The following is a 16,680-nucleotide window of genomic DNA, read 5'->3' as shown; positions in this document are numbered from 1 at the left end:
AACTAGATCTCATCGATCAATCGTTTTCCTAATCCAAATCCAAATTCGAAGCCGAGCGAGCAACGATGACGGCACTAGGCATCACCTAGTTCTTGCCTCACTATCCATGTGGAGTTAGTGTTCCTCATTTTAAACACTTACAAGTTCTCTTCTTCCACCAATGTGGGAGAAAGAGTGAACTTTTCAATTTGAGAGTACACTTTCTAAATTGGTGTCTCCCTTCTCACCACAATTTTTCCTCCATTTTTCGTTCACATATACACCTTGAACCCAACATTATCTTGAAACAACTTTCTTTATAGATTATCCCCTATAATTGTATTTTCTATTTCCCAACAGTACCAAACCGACATTCTTTGGTTAAGTTGCGTGGACTCTTTACTTTCGATGTCGTGTTGGATTCTCCAAAAAGTACATTATTTTAAAAGAATTTGACATGCACTCGTTGACATTTTGAAAAATAGTCCGGGAAACATAGATGTTTGGAAATATCTAAAAAGAATTTCACTTGTAAACAAGTTTCAAATGAATTTTGTCTAAAAAAATTAGATCTCATCGATCGATCATTTTTCAAATCCAAGCGAGCGACGACAACGGCGCGAGGCATCACCTAGTTCTTGCCTCACTATCCATGTGGAGTTAGTATTCCTCATTTTAAACACTTACAAGTTCTCTTCTTCCACCAATGTGGGAGAAAGAGTGACACTTTCTAAACTGGTGTCTCCCTTCTCTCCATAATTTTCCTCCATTTTCCATTCACATATACACCTTAAACCCAACATTATCTTGAAACAACTTTCTTTATAGATTATCTCCTATAATTGTATTTTCTGTTTCCCAACAGTACCAAACCGACATTCTTTGAAAAATAGTCCGGACAACATAGGTGTTTGGAAATATCTAAAAAAAAAAAAAAAGAGAGAGAGAGAGAAAGCTACTAACCAAGTAACTTTCTATGCAGTGTAAAATAAATTTACAACTCAAAATTGAAGGGGTACAGTAACTATATCTTGATCACAGCTCGCGTGCTTGTGTTGACTAAGCTAAGCAGTATCTTGATCTTCCTTCTTATTCCTTCTAATTGAGGTTGAACTTGCCTGAGCAGCGAGCAGCATACTGAAAGAATATTAAGAGTCGGGCATATCAAGTCGCTTCCAAAAAAAATGCCACGTAAATTTATCTTTAAACGGAAATATATGGACACATCAAAAGACCACATAGATGGTCAGCATGTGACACAACTAACTTCGGCCGAGGATCCATTGGTTGTGCACTATTCACTTTCATTCCTGCAAAAATATTACTAGGTGATTTCTTTCCATCTGTCTAAGCCTTGGTGGACAGAGCTACTCGATACTAGTATTGGAGTATTAGTTGATGAGTATACAAGTTGGGCTCAGATACCACCATTATAAAGAAATCTATTCACCAATATTTAACCGATAAGAGCAGGTACTACAATTGATCTTAGCCAAAAAGGCGAGAAAGGTCTATTACTATTCATCCCTGCTAATAGGGATGCTAAAGACTGGATGTTAAGGCAGCTTTCACTGTCACTGCATAACAGATATTGATATTCAGCAATTATTTACTACAAAACTTCATGAGAATTACATCATATATAGAAGTACAACATGCGGCAAACAGTTTCTCCACCCTCCAAAATGCTTGAGCATAATATAATAAGAAAAGCATTTGCTTCGAATAAGGAAAACTAAAAGCACTCAAGGAACAAAAAACACTGCAACATCTACTAAATGGAACTTAGCTTTATGCAGCTTTTAAGTTGCTCGAACTCTTCAAAAATATTATCGCATCCATATCGGATCCCTGAGGTATTATCCAGTGTACTGAACATCTTTAATCCTTTCACCACGCAAAGAGTTGAGAATTCTGCTACCACAAGTGTGTAACAGAACTCTGCTGAGAATTCTGAACAACATTTCTTAACCAGCATCCCACAATATTTCTGAACCAGCATATACATCATCAAAATATGTAACTGCATCCCACAACATTTCTGAACCAGCAAATACTTCAGCAACTTAAGTCGACATCACCACAACACACTAGATTAAAAACCCACCAAACACTTAATCCCACTACATAGCCTGAGAAAACACACTTGCATTCATAACAGTGGCATAACATAAAAACAGTAACTTCACTTCAGCAATTGCATTCATAACAGTAAGTTAGAATCTGAAAATATAGTAGTCACCAACACAATAATGTTTCACAAAATTCGGCAAAAATAAAAGCATTCTTTGTTTTGTATTTACCAAAATAAATACAGATGCACTTTTCTGTTTTGCATCAACTTTAGCCAAAAACAAACCAAAAGCATTCAATGCTTAGGACTAGTCATAACATATTAAATTTGGGATTTTCCACTAGCCTTTATAGCCTTCAACTTTCCCAGATTCTTCTCTCTTGCATTTTCCAACTGATTGCTAGTGACAACTCTTTTTCCTTTCCAAGTAAGCTTAGTGGATGAATAAGGAAGATCTGTAGGCTCACTTACTCCGAAAAGATCACCTCTAAAATCTATCAGTCTGCTCCAAGAAGAGTATGACATTCTAGAAGTTTGCCTTGCCAATAGTCTTGTAATGTCTTCAGGAACGGTTTGAAGCCTCAAAGCTGGATCACTTTCAGACTCTCTGGCAGGACCAAATGGTTCATACTGTTGTTCTGGCAGTCCAGGTGTGGACATTAAATAGTCGTCATCTTCTTGTGTTGGTGGAGGGCCTGAACAATTAACAGCATACACGTCCTCTTGCACCTTTTCTTGAACTTTTTCTTCTTCTTCTTCTTCAGTTCTGCCCCTTTTTCTCTTCAATCCTGCCCTTTGTTCTTCTTTATCAAACTGAAATATATTGCATAAAATCAGCTTATGTAATTATTCATTCTATATAGCAATTAAAATTGCTACCTTGCATGTCCTTGCATTATGTGTTACTGAACCACACTTACTACATATCATTCTAGCTCCCTTTCTTGAGTGAGCCCATTCTCCTGCTCTTTTAATTGCTGTATCTTTTTCTCTTGTTCTTTTGGTCCTTGGTCTTCCAATAGTTTTCACAAAATCTGGTGGATCCATTGCATGTTCTGGCAAAATATTCCAAAAATTTTCACCTCTTGTAGGTAACAACTTGGCCTTGTATGTCTTCAAGTAAGTTTCCTTACTATACCACATACTTATTTCTTCCTTCATAAGATCAGGTTTCATTTTGTTATGCTCCATAGCCTTGATGGCATGAGGGCAGGGAATTTCAGTCAACTGCCAAGACCTATAAGTGCATTTCTTCTCCACCAAATTCACTATGTGCCTATCTTTACCTTTCAGTTATTTCATAGCCAAAATCACCATTGAAATTAATAGTGCATAATTGAGCTATCTTCTTATGGGCAATGAACAATTCCATTCACTTAGGACTAAAATCATCCTTCCATTGGCTTCCCTCAATTTTCTTATCTTTTCCTAAGTTACTCGGACTCTTCACTTTTGGTGTCGCACCCGTGTCGGTACGACATGGGTGTGGGTGCGGGTATGGGTTCCATACCCGATCTGGTCAATTGATTTTGGGTACTTTGACCAAAATCGACTAGAAAAGTCCAGAGAGATTTAAGAAATTTAGTTATCAAAGCAAAAGCTAAGGTGAAATTGAAGAAAATGGAATATCTTGTATATAGAAATTTCTACATTATTGCTTTTCTTCTTATGTCCTTCGAAGATTTTCTTCTTGAACAATATTTTTTCCAAAGTTTTTCATATAATATCTCCTAATTAATGTTTTATAACTCTATATTTAAATTATTTTTTGCCAAATTCCCGTACCCGCATCCATCCCTAGATCAATATCCCCGAATCTTTAAATTGAGACCGCAAAGAATCGGACCTCTAGGTCTGTACCCGTATCGGACACCCGCACCCGAGTCCGAGCAACTTAGTCTCTTTCAACCTAGTCATTATCTTAACTCTTATGTCTTCAAGCATCTTCAAGATTGGTTTTCCCCATGGTTCTAATACCCAAGAGTTAAAAGACTTAGTAAAATTATTATCCACTATTTGATTTTTGGAAACAATGTCTATATATGCCCTGCACCATTTCACTGGTTCAAATCTTAACAAGTCTTTGACAGCTTCTTCTGGTAATGCACTAAGTGCACTCAACTAGTCCTTGAAATCTTCTTCATATGTACTCCAAGCACCACACCAAAGAAGTTTTTTCATCTCTCCTGGCCTAAATATCTTCATCCAGTTGGCCTCAACATGCCTAACACAATACTTGTAAATCACTAAAAGTGAATAGTTAGCCAAGAAATTAAAAAAATAATTACGACATCTTAAAGTACCAGTGGTGGACTAAAGGAAGGACATTTTTCACTGCGTCTATCAGTCCCTGATCATGTAAAATAAATTAATATTCAATGACATAAACAGACACAAAAAGTGGACAAAATGATTCAAATAAACACAAATTCATAAACTTAAATTTACCTTCTGCATGTCAGACATAAATGTAACACTTTTGCTATTTTTCAGATTCAATGACTTCTCTAGCAGTTGTAGAAACCATGTCTAGGTCCTTGATGTTTCCTTATCCACTAGCGCCCATGCCAAATGATAGAAGCAATTATCACAATCTTGTCCTATAACCACAACTAGTTGCCCTTTGCAATGACCTCTCAAAAAGGTTCCATCCAGCCCAATGAAGGGTTTCAACCCTTCTTTCCATCCCAACTTTAGTGCATTAAAACATATGTAGATTCAAAGAAACTTTCTTTTGCCTTGTTCCAACCCTTCCTTTGATAAATTTATCACCACGTCATTGCCCAAATTGCTCAACCTAATCTCATTTGCATAAGCTTCTAACTTGTTGTACTCATCTAAAAAACTACCTTCTATTTTTTGAAGTACCATCCTCTTGGCCCTTTTCAACAGTAAGATATTAGAATTCAAATGGAACTGATCATTCAAGTCTTATCTCATATCTTTGATCTTGAACATGGGATTATTCTGCACTTTACCTTTGCAATATTGGGATAAAAAAAGTGGTGGTGGCTCTAGGATTTGTAAATGCATCCTCACAAGTGTGCTTTTCGATTAAGGTTTTAACCTTAAATCCTTAAATCCTGGACCCTTACCATCTAGTGAAACTAAAATGACAAATGAGCAGACATCCTCACATATGTACCTCAATCTTTTTTTGTCACTTTGCTTCACTCTAAGTGTTTCTTATTTGCAAGGGCATACAGATCCACAACTCTTTTAGCCTCTTTCTTGTCCTTAAAGGTCATTGAAGATGAAGTTATTTGTAGTGATCAAGTTTCTCATTCAATTTTATATTCTGTTGCATCTTAATGACTTCTAACTTCCCAGAATTATACTCTTCATCATTTGACTCACCATTATCATCAGAATTAGTTTCTGACTCAGCATCAGTTTCATATTCACACTCAATAAAGTATGCTTCAGTATGGTGAAATAAAGTTGGAGCAGAAATTGGTTCTTCAAAATCATCAACGGCAAAAATATGAATCACATTAAACTGTTCATTTAATAATGATTGAAGTATCTTAATGCCTTCAGACCCTTCAACCAAAAAAATTTTCCTACATGGACCTTTCACAAGTAGTTGTTTCACAGCCACAAATTCTAAATTCTTGGTATAATCATCTTCAATCTTGTAGTAATCTATCATATCAGAAGCAATCTCTCTCCTAGCAGCAATATATTTCTCTTCATATACTAGTTGGGGGGTTTTAATCCATTTACCCTCATAAGATCGACAAACAAATCTTTCATGTTTAATTTTCTGAAAAACATAAACACATAAAATCATATTTGGAATCACACAATTTAATTTTCTTTTTAATTTTGATACAATATATACATAATCAGATTTGAATAAAAAAAAAAATGAACACATATAACCTCTCATCAATAAAGTAAGTACTTTAGAAAATTTATAATGGAAAAGGGGCACTGGCCACATGTTTTTTGCACTTAAAAAATAGAGAAAAAGGAGCTCTCAACTAACATCACAATAATAAACAATGGAAAAGGGACATTGGGATCACATAAATCAGACTTGAATAATATAATACAATACACACATAATCAAATTTAAAAAATATAGAAGGCAAATTCTGTCGGACAAAGAAAATTCAGGATCACACATAATCGGACAAAAAAACTTAGTACCACAATATATACAAGAGCAATTCTTAAAGAAATAGACAAACTCTAACTCATCTTCATGTCCGAATTAATTTGATCCAAAATGACATAAATATAATAGTAAATTTGAAATGGCCAACTAGGACCATAATATACAAGACAATTTTTTAAAAAGAATTCAAAACTCTAACTGCCCTATGTCCGAATCTGGAATGCCGAAATAATGATACCATTGCTGAAATTTTGCTGTTAACTGAACATGCAAGATTTTGAGATTTTAAATCCTAAGTTCAAACATTTCTAACCTAAAAGCAAAATTTAGAAAGAGGAAAGAATTCACAGATGAAACTCTAAGCCGAACTCACAGACGAAGCTTCAGTCACGAACTTAAACACCAAAGAATTCAAGCTGCCTCTTCACCAATTTCAGAAAAAAACTAGATCGATTTTGATAAAACCCTAGATATACCGCTTTTTGGGGGGAGATTTTAAGCCAAGTCACCTGAAAAATTAGGTACAAATACCATTTTTGTTTCGTTTAGAACAAGAATATCACTAACTCTTTCTATTTTCCTTAAAATATATAACAACTCAAAAACCTCCTCTCTCTCTCTCTCTCCTACTTGAAATTTATATCATTAAAATTTCTTTCTTTTTGTTGATAAATAAATCTATTTAACTTATCAAACTTATTTAACTAAAATTTTATCCTAATTTTTTTTCTAAAAAAAATACATATTATGTACTAATCATTGAAGATTAATTTAATTACACCAAAAACTTAAATTATTTTATTTGATATGTACAAGTTTCTTTTATTAACTTATTTATTTCACCACTTAATAATATTTAAAATTCAAGTACTTATAAAATTTGGTACTCATTTAATTTTTTTTATTATTTATTTTATATATTAAAGATTCTTAAAATCTAAAAGAAATAAAACGAAGGATTTCATATTTTAGACACTAAATCTGTTATTTACATGAGAATAAAAGAATAAAATCTGCTTTTGAAATTATACAAAAGAATATTTGGATTAATATAATCCAAAGATATTATATTTCCTTCAATTATAGAGTAATAGAGAATAAAATAATATAATTTGTTATTTAAAAGTATTGATGGCAAACCTACGATTTTTTTGTTGTCAAACAAAATTCAATAAAAAAAAATTACTATGTATTATTACCTGAAAATTTTAATTTGGATATAGATTACTTGCAATTTTTATGCAAGATAACTTTTGGTAAATATATAGTGAAAAGATGATTTTTTTTTGCAGATTTTTTACAAGGAATTTCCCATAAATAAATCATTAAATTCGTAAGATAAGACATAAATTTATTTTAAAAAATATTATTTTTAATTTAGTTTCTTCACTTTTTTTGTGATCATTATATTTATATTTTATTTTATTATACAATTAAACACTAATTTATATCCGTACTTCATTCTAAATCCATTAAAAGCAAAGAATAATTTATGGAGTAATATTTTAAAAAAATCATTTGTAATAGTACTGAAGAAGATATCATTTTGTTAATATTTCTTAAAAAGTTTAATTTATGTCAAGACTATATAATTTTTTTTCCCTTAAAAAAAAAAGGAGATTTTATTCTTTTATTCTCATATAAATAACAAACTTAATGTCTAAAATATGAAATCCATCGTTTTATTTCTTTTACATTTAAGAATTTTTAGTATGTAAAATAAACGACAAAAAAAATTATTGTGTTAATTCGTATAAGTACTTGTATTTTAAAACTATTATTAAGTGGTGAAATAAATAAGTAAATAAAAGAAACCTTGAAGACTACATATCAAATAAAATAAACTAAGCTTTTGGTGTAATTAGATTAATCTTCAATGATTAATATATCATGTGTAATTTAAACAAAAAAAAAAGAATTAGGACAAAACTTTAATTAAATAAGTTTGATAAGTTATACATTTATTAAAAAAAAAAATTAATGATTCCAAATAGGAGAGAGAAAGATTTTGAGATGATAAGTATATTTTAAGGAAAAAAAGGAAAAGTTGGATGATATTCTTGTCTTAAATAAAACAAAAGTGATATTTATAGGCAACTTCCCAAACATGGATAATCATTCCGGAAATTTACTCCAAATAAGGCTAATGATCGATAATATCTTTTTCAGTTGCTTGCTGGATTGGGTCATTAGCCATTGGGTTGGGTCGAATCATCTACTAAGCTAATGGGTTGAGGGATTTTTAAAAAGAATTATATGAGTGGATAATGACGTGAAATATCTGGGTGGCATTTTTTATCCAGGTGGCGTTATGGGTGGAATTCTGTTAGAGGAAGGGGTATTTTTTAGCCAAATATTTAACGTAAAGGTATTTTTGAGGTAAAAATCTAACAAGGGATATTTTTGAGCAATTTCAGATAGCTCAGGAGTATTTTTGAGTATTTTCTGTAATTGAAATGGATTTTAATTGTAATTGAATTTTGGGAAAAAAAATGTCTATGATGTGTAATACTTTGTATATGCTTTATACAATACTGTATATCTAGCCCTGTGCAAGTAAATGTGTATAACTTTGTAATTGAACTAATAAGCAGCTCAGTCCGATTACATGCCAGTAATAAGAGGAACTACTTCTCATTTTACTTCATCACATGTCTGCATCAAATCGCATCAATTTATCATACTTAAATATTTTAATATATATATTTAAATAATTGTGTCTACACGAGGTATGTTTATGTACAAATAAATATACGTTAACACTGCAAGTTTAGGTGCAAAAACAACCCTTCTTTGGTTTAATATCAGCCAAGACCAGACCTTTTTCTCAATCTATCAATAACAAATTAAAGATTACATCGACATATCGTCCAAACGTTTTGAGTCAACTTTGAGTTGCGCGTGATCACTCTAAGCCAACGTTTGGCCATAGATTTTTAAATATTTTTGACAAGTCATTTTTGGGTGAAGTTTCACCATGTGTTCCTAAAAATAGAATTTGACCCAAATAGTAATATTTGAAAATTTGAAAAAAAAAATTATCAAATAATGACAAACTGTGTGACCAAACACTATTTGCGGCCAAATAGGTCCTAATAACTAAAAAACACAAGGGTCTACAAAAGAATTATCACGTCCTCCCTTCATTCTGTTAAAGCATGAAGCATAGACGACAAAAGATTAAAATAATATTACCCTATTCTTAACAAAATAACATAAGCCGACCAAATAGCAAAACAATGTTAATCTTCACATAAAAATGCCTAATTGTCTTCTGAGAAAGTAAAATTATTCCTTCTGTTTCAATTTATTTGTTTTAGTTTGACTTGACATGCTAATTTAAAAAGTTAAAAAGACTTGAACCTTGCAGTCTCATGTACCATGTAAGATATTGAAATTATAGAGCTGTGAAATAGAAAAAGAAACATTCTTTTTGACAAACAATCTCACACAGGCTCGAAGAAAGCAAGACATGCACCATTATTTACGGAGTCTGCTATGTACGATGCTCAAAATCTTGTATACTTTGCTGTGCTTTTTGAAACCCTTTTTTCCCTAGTACAAATCTAAGCTAACATCTAAAGAAATAATGATACAGAATGTACAGCCCATTAGAATCTATACACAAGTTACATATAAAAATCCTGTCAAAGATTTTTGAGACCTCCACAGGCTTCTCTAAAAAAGGCCATTATGAGGCTGTCTTTCCTCCGATTTCAATAAGGGGAAAAATTGGCCATTTCAACCTGAATTTCTTTGAAACACCAAAGAAAACACTTCTAACCTACGAAAAAGGGCGCAACAGCTTCTGTAGACTTAGCAATCTTAGCTGCTTCAGCTATCCTAAGTGCCATCATTGCTTTGTAAGTTGCTAGATCAGCGTTCTCCATCAGCTGCTGCGCCTTCTGTCTCATCCTAACTGCCAAATCCTCCGACTTGCTTGCAGCAGCTTTTGCTTCTTTCACCTTCAGTACCGCCTTCTGTTGCTGTAAAGCATCTTTCTCAGTAACAACTGCTGCTCATTAGAATTTCATATTAGTTTTCAACAGAGCAGAAAACATCAAGCTACAAATGGATGACATATGTTGTAAGGTCAACCTATCAGAGATAAAACCCAGAAAATCACAAAACCTAGTGTTTTATGCAAGTTCAACATGCTTACATGCAAATATTTTAATAAACAAAAATACTAACAACTTCGAAAAATATAACATTGTGTGACAGCCATAGGTCCAGCACAAAACCTTTGTTGATACACACATACATACCAAAGACCAGTACCAAATCTTTGTTTATAGTGAACACAAATCAAATCAATTCCCCTATCAAACGCACAAAGGGCTATTTTAATAACTTGAGAAGAGAGCTTTACCAATCAAAAAAAATTGAGACAAGTGGGCAGAGCTTGAAGACAAAGCCCCAGAACTTGAAAACAAATGAAACAAGCAGAGCCACACTAGACTAGTTAAGCTGCAAGCATTCACATTGGCAGGTTTAAAACAGGCCATTGACAAACCAAGCCATTTTCTATTGCACAGCATTGCATCACTCTAATATAATCTTTCTTAACTTACTATTAGGTAATTTCAACTTCCATTCTCAGCTTCTTGTAAGAGTCTAGGAGTAAACACGCAGTACAGATCTCAGATTAGGACAAGAATTCTGATATAAAACGCATTAAATACAAACCTTGTAGGAAAGGCCGCTGTTTGCCTCTTCCAGCTTGGCTTCCTTGCCGTTTGAAAGACCTCTTCTTCCGGAAAACAGACTTTAGGATCACTTGAGTTCTTCTTGGCTGGTAACACTGTCAGAAAAGATTATGGTCAACTTCAGATAGCCATAATATGATGTAGAAAACCATGGACCGACAATTGTAGGATATTAAATCTGACCAGAATACTGAAAAAGAATATGTGAAAAAAGAAAATACAAGATTTTTCTGTTTAATGAAAAGGAAATGTCACCGCTAAGTCCAATTCTTTTCTATTTTTTAATAAGAAATGAATTTTGCAATACCCTAAAAATTACTGTATTAATATTGCAGCTGAAAATTTCTTGTATAGACTTCAGAATTGATTAGGGTTTATAAGGGCAATCAATAAGGCATCTTGTATATTCTTTTGCTAGTTCGAAAACCAGTTACATCCAATCAGCACCAGTTAACGAAAATGCTCCTTTTTAATATAGTTATCATGTTCATACCCAACCCACGAGCCCAACAGTAGTCCTTTCAAGTTTGCTCCTCAGTGACTCAAACCCCCAACTGGTCCTTACCACTAAGCTTCAGATTGGAGACCAACTCTTCATATTACAACCCATCACATCCTCAAGACAGAATCTGGATGCAAATCTCTTAGTCACTTGTTACAATTATCCACCATTATAACACCAAAGGGGCATATTAATTCATCCCAATTGGCAGTGCAGTTTCTCTTTCATCGAAAATGATGAGAAATGATGAAAACAATTGGTCGTCTAGATCACACAACCACACTACAGAACAAAAGAAGTTTTTGTGACTTCTCTGCAAATTTCTTTACCTAGGAGAGATGAGGGTGTATGTCAACTTCTTTTGGGAGAATAAAACAGAAAATTATACTCCGCGCAGAAAGAAATTGACAGTAGTCAGAAGACACAAGTGTATAAACAATTTTACTACTACTTTTCGATTCAAGATTTATAATACAATTGTTTCCAAATATATCATTGGTAAGGAAAATGCTTCTATTGAAGCATATCACTTTTACCTGGAAAATTTTAATCAGGGAAGACCGGCTTTGATTCCTCTTTTTGAACCAATAACTATACACAGCCTCTACAAACTCTTTTTTTTCCTTATTCAGGCAACTACTAATAGCAGCTTTCTCCTCAGAGTAATCATCTGGATTACAATAGAAGCCTTTCTCAAAAGTATCAATCAGCAACTCAAAGCTCTCAACTGAAAGGTGATTATTTTCCAGACTAGACTGATCATTAAAGCTCCTCAGCCACTCCTCATCATCACAATCCATGTCATAGTTAGCTGTCTTCCTTGCTAATGCCCTTGCTAGTTCATCATGTTTAACGGTGATGTATGAAACTGGACGGGCAAACTTGGGAGGATTGCTCTCAGCATAGCCTGATACTTCACGTACACCAGGAACAGGAATGATGCTCACCGCAGGGGGCTGTGCATTGCGATCAGAACATTCTTTGTAAAGTTCCTTGAAAATCATCCAGTCTTGCCTATCTGGAAACTCTAGCTTCCAACCACTATCCCCAACCCATATTATGTCATGAGTTACACGGTTGGAGCTACATGGTCTCATAACTTTTTCAGCAGTAAGATCAAATCTCCTTACACCACCTATCTTCACTGCTAGAATCCATTGTTTTGCAGCAGAAAGTTCCATAGTAATAACGGCGCCTTCTTCCCTGTAACACCTGTCAGGTTCAATAACCATTATGTTTGCCGAACAGCTCATTGCATCTATATCCTGTGTTAATGCCGCCAAAGCAGACTTTAGTTCTTTGACACTTGGTGTAGAAGCCTTCTGTCGTGAACTCCTAAGCTCATACTGAGATGCCCGAGAGGAAAATCGAAGGCCCTCGCGTCTGAATCTCAACCTGTCAGAAGTCAAAACACCATTGGCATTCTGTGTGGCAAAGGAAGAATGTCTGCCTCTCATTGACCTCAATGAGCTTCTCCTCTTCTGGATATTCCGATTCCTTGGCTGCAAGTATCGGGCAGCTAATTTAGGAAGACCAACAGTTTGGTTCATCACTTCAATCTTTTTGGAATCACATACTTCAGATGTTACTACATTCAATCCAGACTGATTATTCACAGGGGTGAGGCAAGATACAATCTCCACGTCATTAGTCACCGTAACTTCATCAATGGCAACTTTAGCATACGTGACTAAAGCAGAGGACATGGCAACAAATCTGAGAAGCAAGCTTGCGTGCAGATATATAAAGCAACAGGGGACTGTAGAAAAGTCCAGAGAAAAAACAGGAACTGAACACCTGACGCCAGAGATAACACAAGCTCCAGTTTTGATTTCGGTGAGAGTCTGATCCTACATTACACAAACAGGCAAACAAACAACAACGTAAGCAACAAACTCCCTAAAATCAAGACATCAAACAAACAAAAAAAGAATGGGAAGAAAATAAAGGTCAAGGCCTAATAATTACAAAACTGGACTGAATGAACGTCTGGTCAAGTGCTCGCAATTAAATAATACCTGAAGGAGGAGGACTCCGTGCAGCGAATAAACGCTTTTCAGGGGGTCTGAGTTGATGAATCCAAAGATTTGCTGCAAGCTAACAGTCGACCTCCTTAAGTACATTAAAATACAATTCAAAAGGCAGGAAACCCAATAACCACTTCCATATGATGTATTTACAATAACATTATCAGTTGAAACTTCGCCATCTTCAGAATTATCCGTATCCTTAGAATAAGCTGATCTAACTTTTTTCTTCCTTACAAAGTGCTTGCCAAACCTCCTAACCTCTGTTAACACACGACCTTCCTCGGTATTGTTCCTTATCAAGTCCCCCCTTTTCCTCTTCCTCGTATATACAGCTCCCCACCTCCGAACTACATTACTATCGGGACTAACGTTCTCCACCACACGTGCCTCCGGTACCTCCAGTTCATCCACAGCCTTCCTATCTATATCAATATCCGTTTGTTCAACTTCTTGCGTCGGACCACAATCCTTCTTAACCCACCCGTTTTTCTTACACTTAGTGGTAGCATCAACACCACCACCACCACCACCTACATTGTCAAGAAGTCCAATCCACTCATCACCATGTTTCGCCCGCTTAACCTCACCATCACCTGGACTCAGCAACCTCCTTCCTGACCTCAAAACCCTTGCCCCAAATACCCTTGTAGTCCTTCTCATCCCACCCACTGAAGGCATCAGTCCACGCACCTCAATAGGCAGTACCCCTGCCCTCGACCCAATTTTTTCCCTTCGTATAACTACTCTTACAGCCAAAACTCAACTAACACAGACTCTTACCAACAAGTTCTCACACACTCAACTATAAAGTTACTTTCTTTACACATTCAATAAATACCAAAAATCCAATTTTCATTTTTTTTCACTTCAATTTTCAAGAATTTTTTTTCTCAACTCCAAACACATACAAAATTGAAAACCCACTTCAGTAATAATTAGATTCAAACGCCTTCACTTCCATCCGCCCCATAAATTCATCAAAACTGCAAACTGCACCGATTCCCAAAAAAACAAAAAATAATTAATAAAACGCCAAGAAAACAAAAACCCATTTCAGCATATCCAAAAGGTACCCAAAAATATCAATCTTTGTTAAGAAAAAAATAATTAAACTAAAAAGGGAATAAATATACCTGTAACCGATCGTTCGTAAAAGTGAAAGTTCCAGAGAAGAAGAAGAAGAGAGAAAGTGTAGACAGAGAAAGTGAAAGTTTAGAGAGAGAAAGAGAGAGGCGGTGGGGTTATATTGTTGGGGGGGGAGGGTTAGATCGACGATGGTGGAAAATTTAGGCGTCGGCGTTAAGGAGAGAAGGAGTTTACGATTAAAAATTTTAGGGTTTTTGAACAATTCACTTTCTTTTTCTCTATGTTATAAGTTTGTAACTTTTCAACTTGAGTCCTATAAGTTTTTGAAATATTATTTTTGACCCTGTTTTGGTGTTTGAGATATAGTAATTTGACCTCAAATGTTTATGTGAATTGTGAATACTATCTGAGATATTTTATTGTTTATTTGGGTGGAACCCACACGAAGATACAGAGACTGACACACCATATATAGAGTTTATAGTACCAGAGTCCTTTTTGTTTTTGTTTTTGCTTTTTTACTTTGCCCTTTTGTTTTCCCTCTATTTTCTAATGTTCACACCAAATTTTTTGGCGGGTTTGAACTTGATGACCAGATCTAAAGTTGGGCCCGTTTTGAAATTTGCCCACTTTATTATCTCAAATACAGTACTAATTTTTAATTTATAATAGTAATTTATATTTTTAAATATGATAATCTTTATTATTTTCTAAATGAAAATTTATGAATCAAAGTATTTTTATCTTATCTTTAGATCATAATTCGTGAACTAATTTATACCATATGGGAGGTTATATGAAATAATCTCATGCTGAATGGGATAAGATAGAATATCCAAAGACTAAATTTGGTATTATATTTATATCATGTTTGGTTGATGATATGAATTAGTTGTGGGATAAATTTATACCATCAATCAAATTTGATATAAATTTAAGGGAAAATGGTTCAGTGGACTCTTGTACTATGTCGAAAACACTTCTACTTAGATGTTTGTCACTTGAACCTTTGAATCCACTAAAAACAATATTTTAAACACTTTTTTGTGAGTGTAACACACTCTTACCACGTCAGCTGTCATGCCAGATTCCACGTCTGTCACGTCTGCTTCCACGTCATTTTCAGGTATTACATTAAATTCCATGTCATTTTTAAAATGATACATAAGAAATTAAATATTAAAATAAATTTAATTAAATAAAAAAATTATAAATTGTATATAAAATTAAATAATCATGTTTTTATTTTGCTCACAAATTAAATATCAAATTCATTCCAAATAATTAAAATTCTTCTCCAACTAATTTAAATTTTTAACTATAAATTCATATATACAAACATAATGAATTTTCGATTTTTAAATTTGAATATCTTCAACAAATTCACAAAAACTTTAAGTTTTTTCAAGCTTAATTCATGAAATTCACTAATTTTTCAATATCCACTATCACTCACTTTCAATTCAAATTTAAATTTTAATCCCAAAAAAAATATGAAAAGATTTCAAATTTAAATTTTAATCCCAAAAATATGAAAAGATTTCAAATTTAAATTTTAATTCAAAAAAATGAAAAGATTAAAATTAAATATTAAAATAAATTTAATTAAATAAATTATTTTTATAAATAGTAGAAATTCTAATACACAAAAACAATAAATTTTTAATTTAAATTTTTAAACTATGAATTCTAATACACAAACACAATAAATTTAATTAAACATCAAATTTATTCCAAATAATTGAAGTTTCTCTTCAATTAATTTAAAGTTTTAACTATAAATTCACATACACAAACATGATGAATTTTTATTTTTTATTTAAATATCTTTAACAATTTGTAAAAGTTACAAAATTAATCCTAAACAAAATGAAAAATTTAAATTGAGAAAGTGAATAAAGAAAAAATTTAAAAAGTAAAACAACAACATTTTTTTTTTTTACAATGAACAACAACAACAATATCAACCACAGCAAAGACTTAATCAAAAAAAAAAAAAATCTGAAGCAAAGACCCTCTTCAGGGATTGTCCACAAATCCCTGTCATATATGATGATGAAGAAAAAGAAGATGAAGAGAGATGTATTTATATGGTGATGGTGATGGTGATGGCCATGGCAACCATGGTTGTGGGGGTGGGGGGACGAAGAGAGCTGTGGGTAGGGGTGTTCATGGGT

At 33.5% G+C, this 16,680-nt stretch overlaps 2 protein-coding genes across 4 annotated transcripts; both read right to left on the bottom strand.

The window, feature by feature from the left end:
* Positions 1-2,145: 2,145 nt before the first annotated feature.
* Positions 2,146-6,732, bottom strand: LOC107870126. 2 transcript variants are annotated; one of them, XM_047393898.1, is made up of 5 exons: positions 6,550-6,732; positions 4,502-5,819; positions 4,357-4,403; positions 2,933-4,277; positions 2,146-2,866 (listed from the first exon to the last, which is right to left on the bottom strand). In XM_047393898.1, exons 4-5 carry the CDS (start codon positions 3,242-3,244, stop codon positions 2,375-2,377), a joined length of 804 nt encoding a protein of 267 aa, XP_047249854.1. In that variant the 5' UTR covers positions 3,245-4,277; positions 4,357-4,403; positions 4,502-5,819; positions 6,550-6,732; the 3' UTR covers positions 2,146-2,374. The 2 variants fall into 2 exon arrangements, with proteins under 2 accessions (XP_047249854.1, XP_016572038.2); XM_016716552.2 differs by having other exon boundaries at positions 4,357-5,819; positions 6,550-6,725.
* Positions 6,733-9,592: 2,860 nt separating this feature from the next.
* On the bottom strand, positions 9,593-14,830 carry LOC107870127. 2 transcript variants are annotated; one of them, XM_016716555.2, is made up of 5 exons: positions 14,551-14,830; positions 13,406-14,407; positions 11,924-13,237; positions 10,866-10,980; positions 9,593-10,188 (listed from the first exon to the last, which is right to left on the bottom strand). In XM_016716555.2, exons 2-5 carry the CDS (start codon positions 14,093-14,095, stop codon positions 9,956-9,958), a joined length of 2,352 nt encoding a protein of 783 aa, XP_016572041.2. In that variant the 5' UTR covers positions 14,096-14,407; positions 14,551-14,830; the 3' UTR covers positions 9,593-9,955. The 2 variants fall into 2 exon arrangements, with proteins under 2 accessions (XP_016572041.2, XP_016572040.2); XM_016716554.2 differs by having other exon boundaries at positions 9,593-10,191; positions 14,551-14,765.
* Between the last annotated feature and the right edge of the window lie 1,850 nt (positions 14,831-16,680).

Source organism: Capsicum annuum, chromosome 7 (genome assembly GCF_002878395.1).
Source record: "Capsicum annuum cultivar UCD-10X-F1 chromosome 7, UCD10Xv1.1, whole genome shotgun sequence".
NCBI classification, from domain to species: domain Eukaryota; kingdom Viridiplantae; phylum Streptophyta; class Magnoliopsida; order Solanales; family Solanaceae; genus Capsicum; species Capsicum annuum.
The sequence above is the reverse complement of the archived record's forward strand: the minus strand, read 5'-3'. Positions and strand labels throughout refer to the sequence as shown.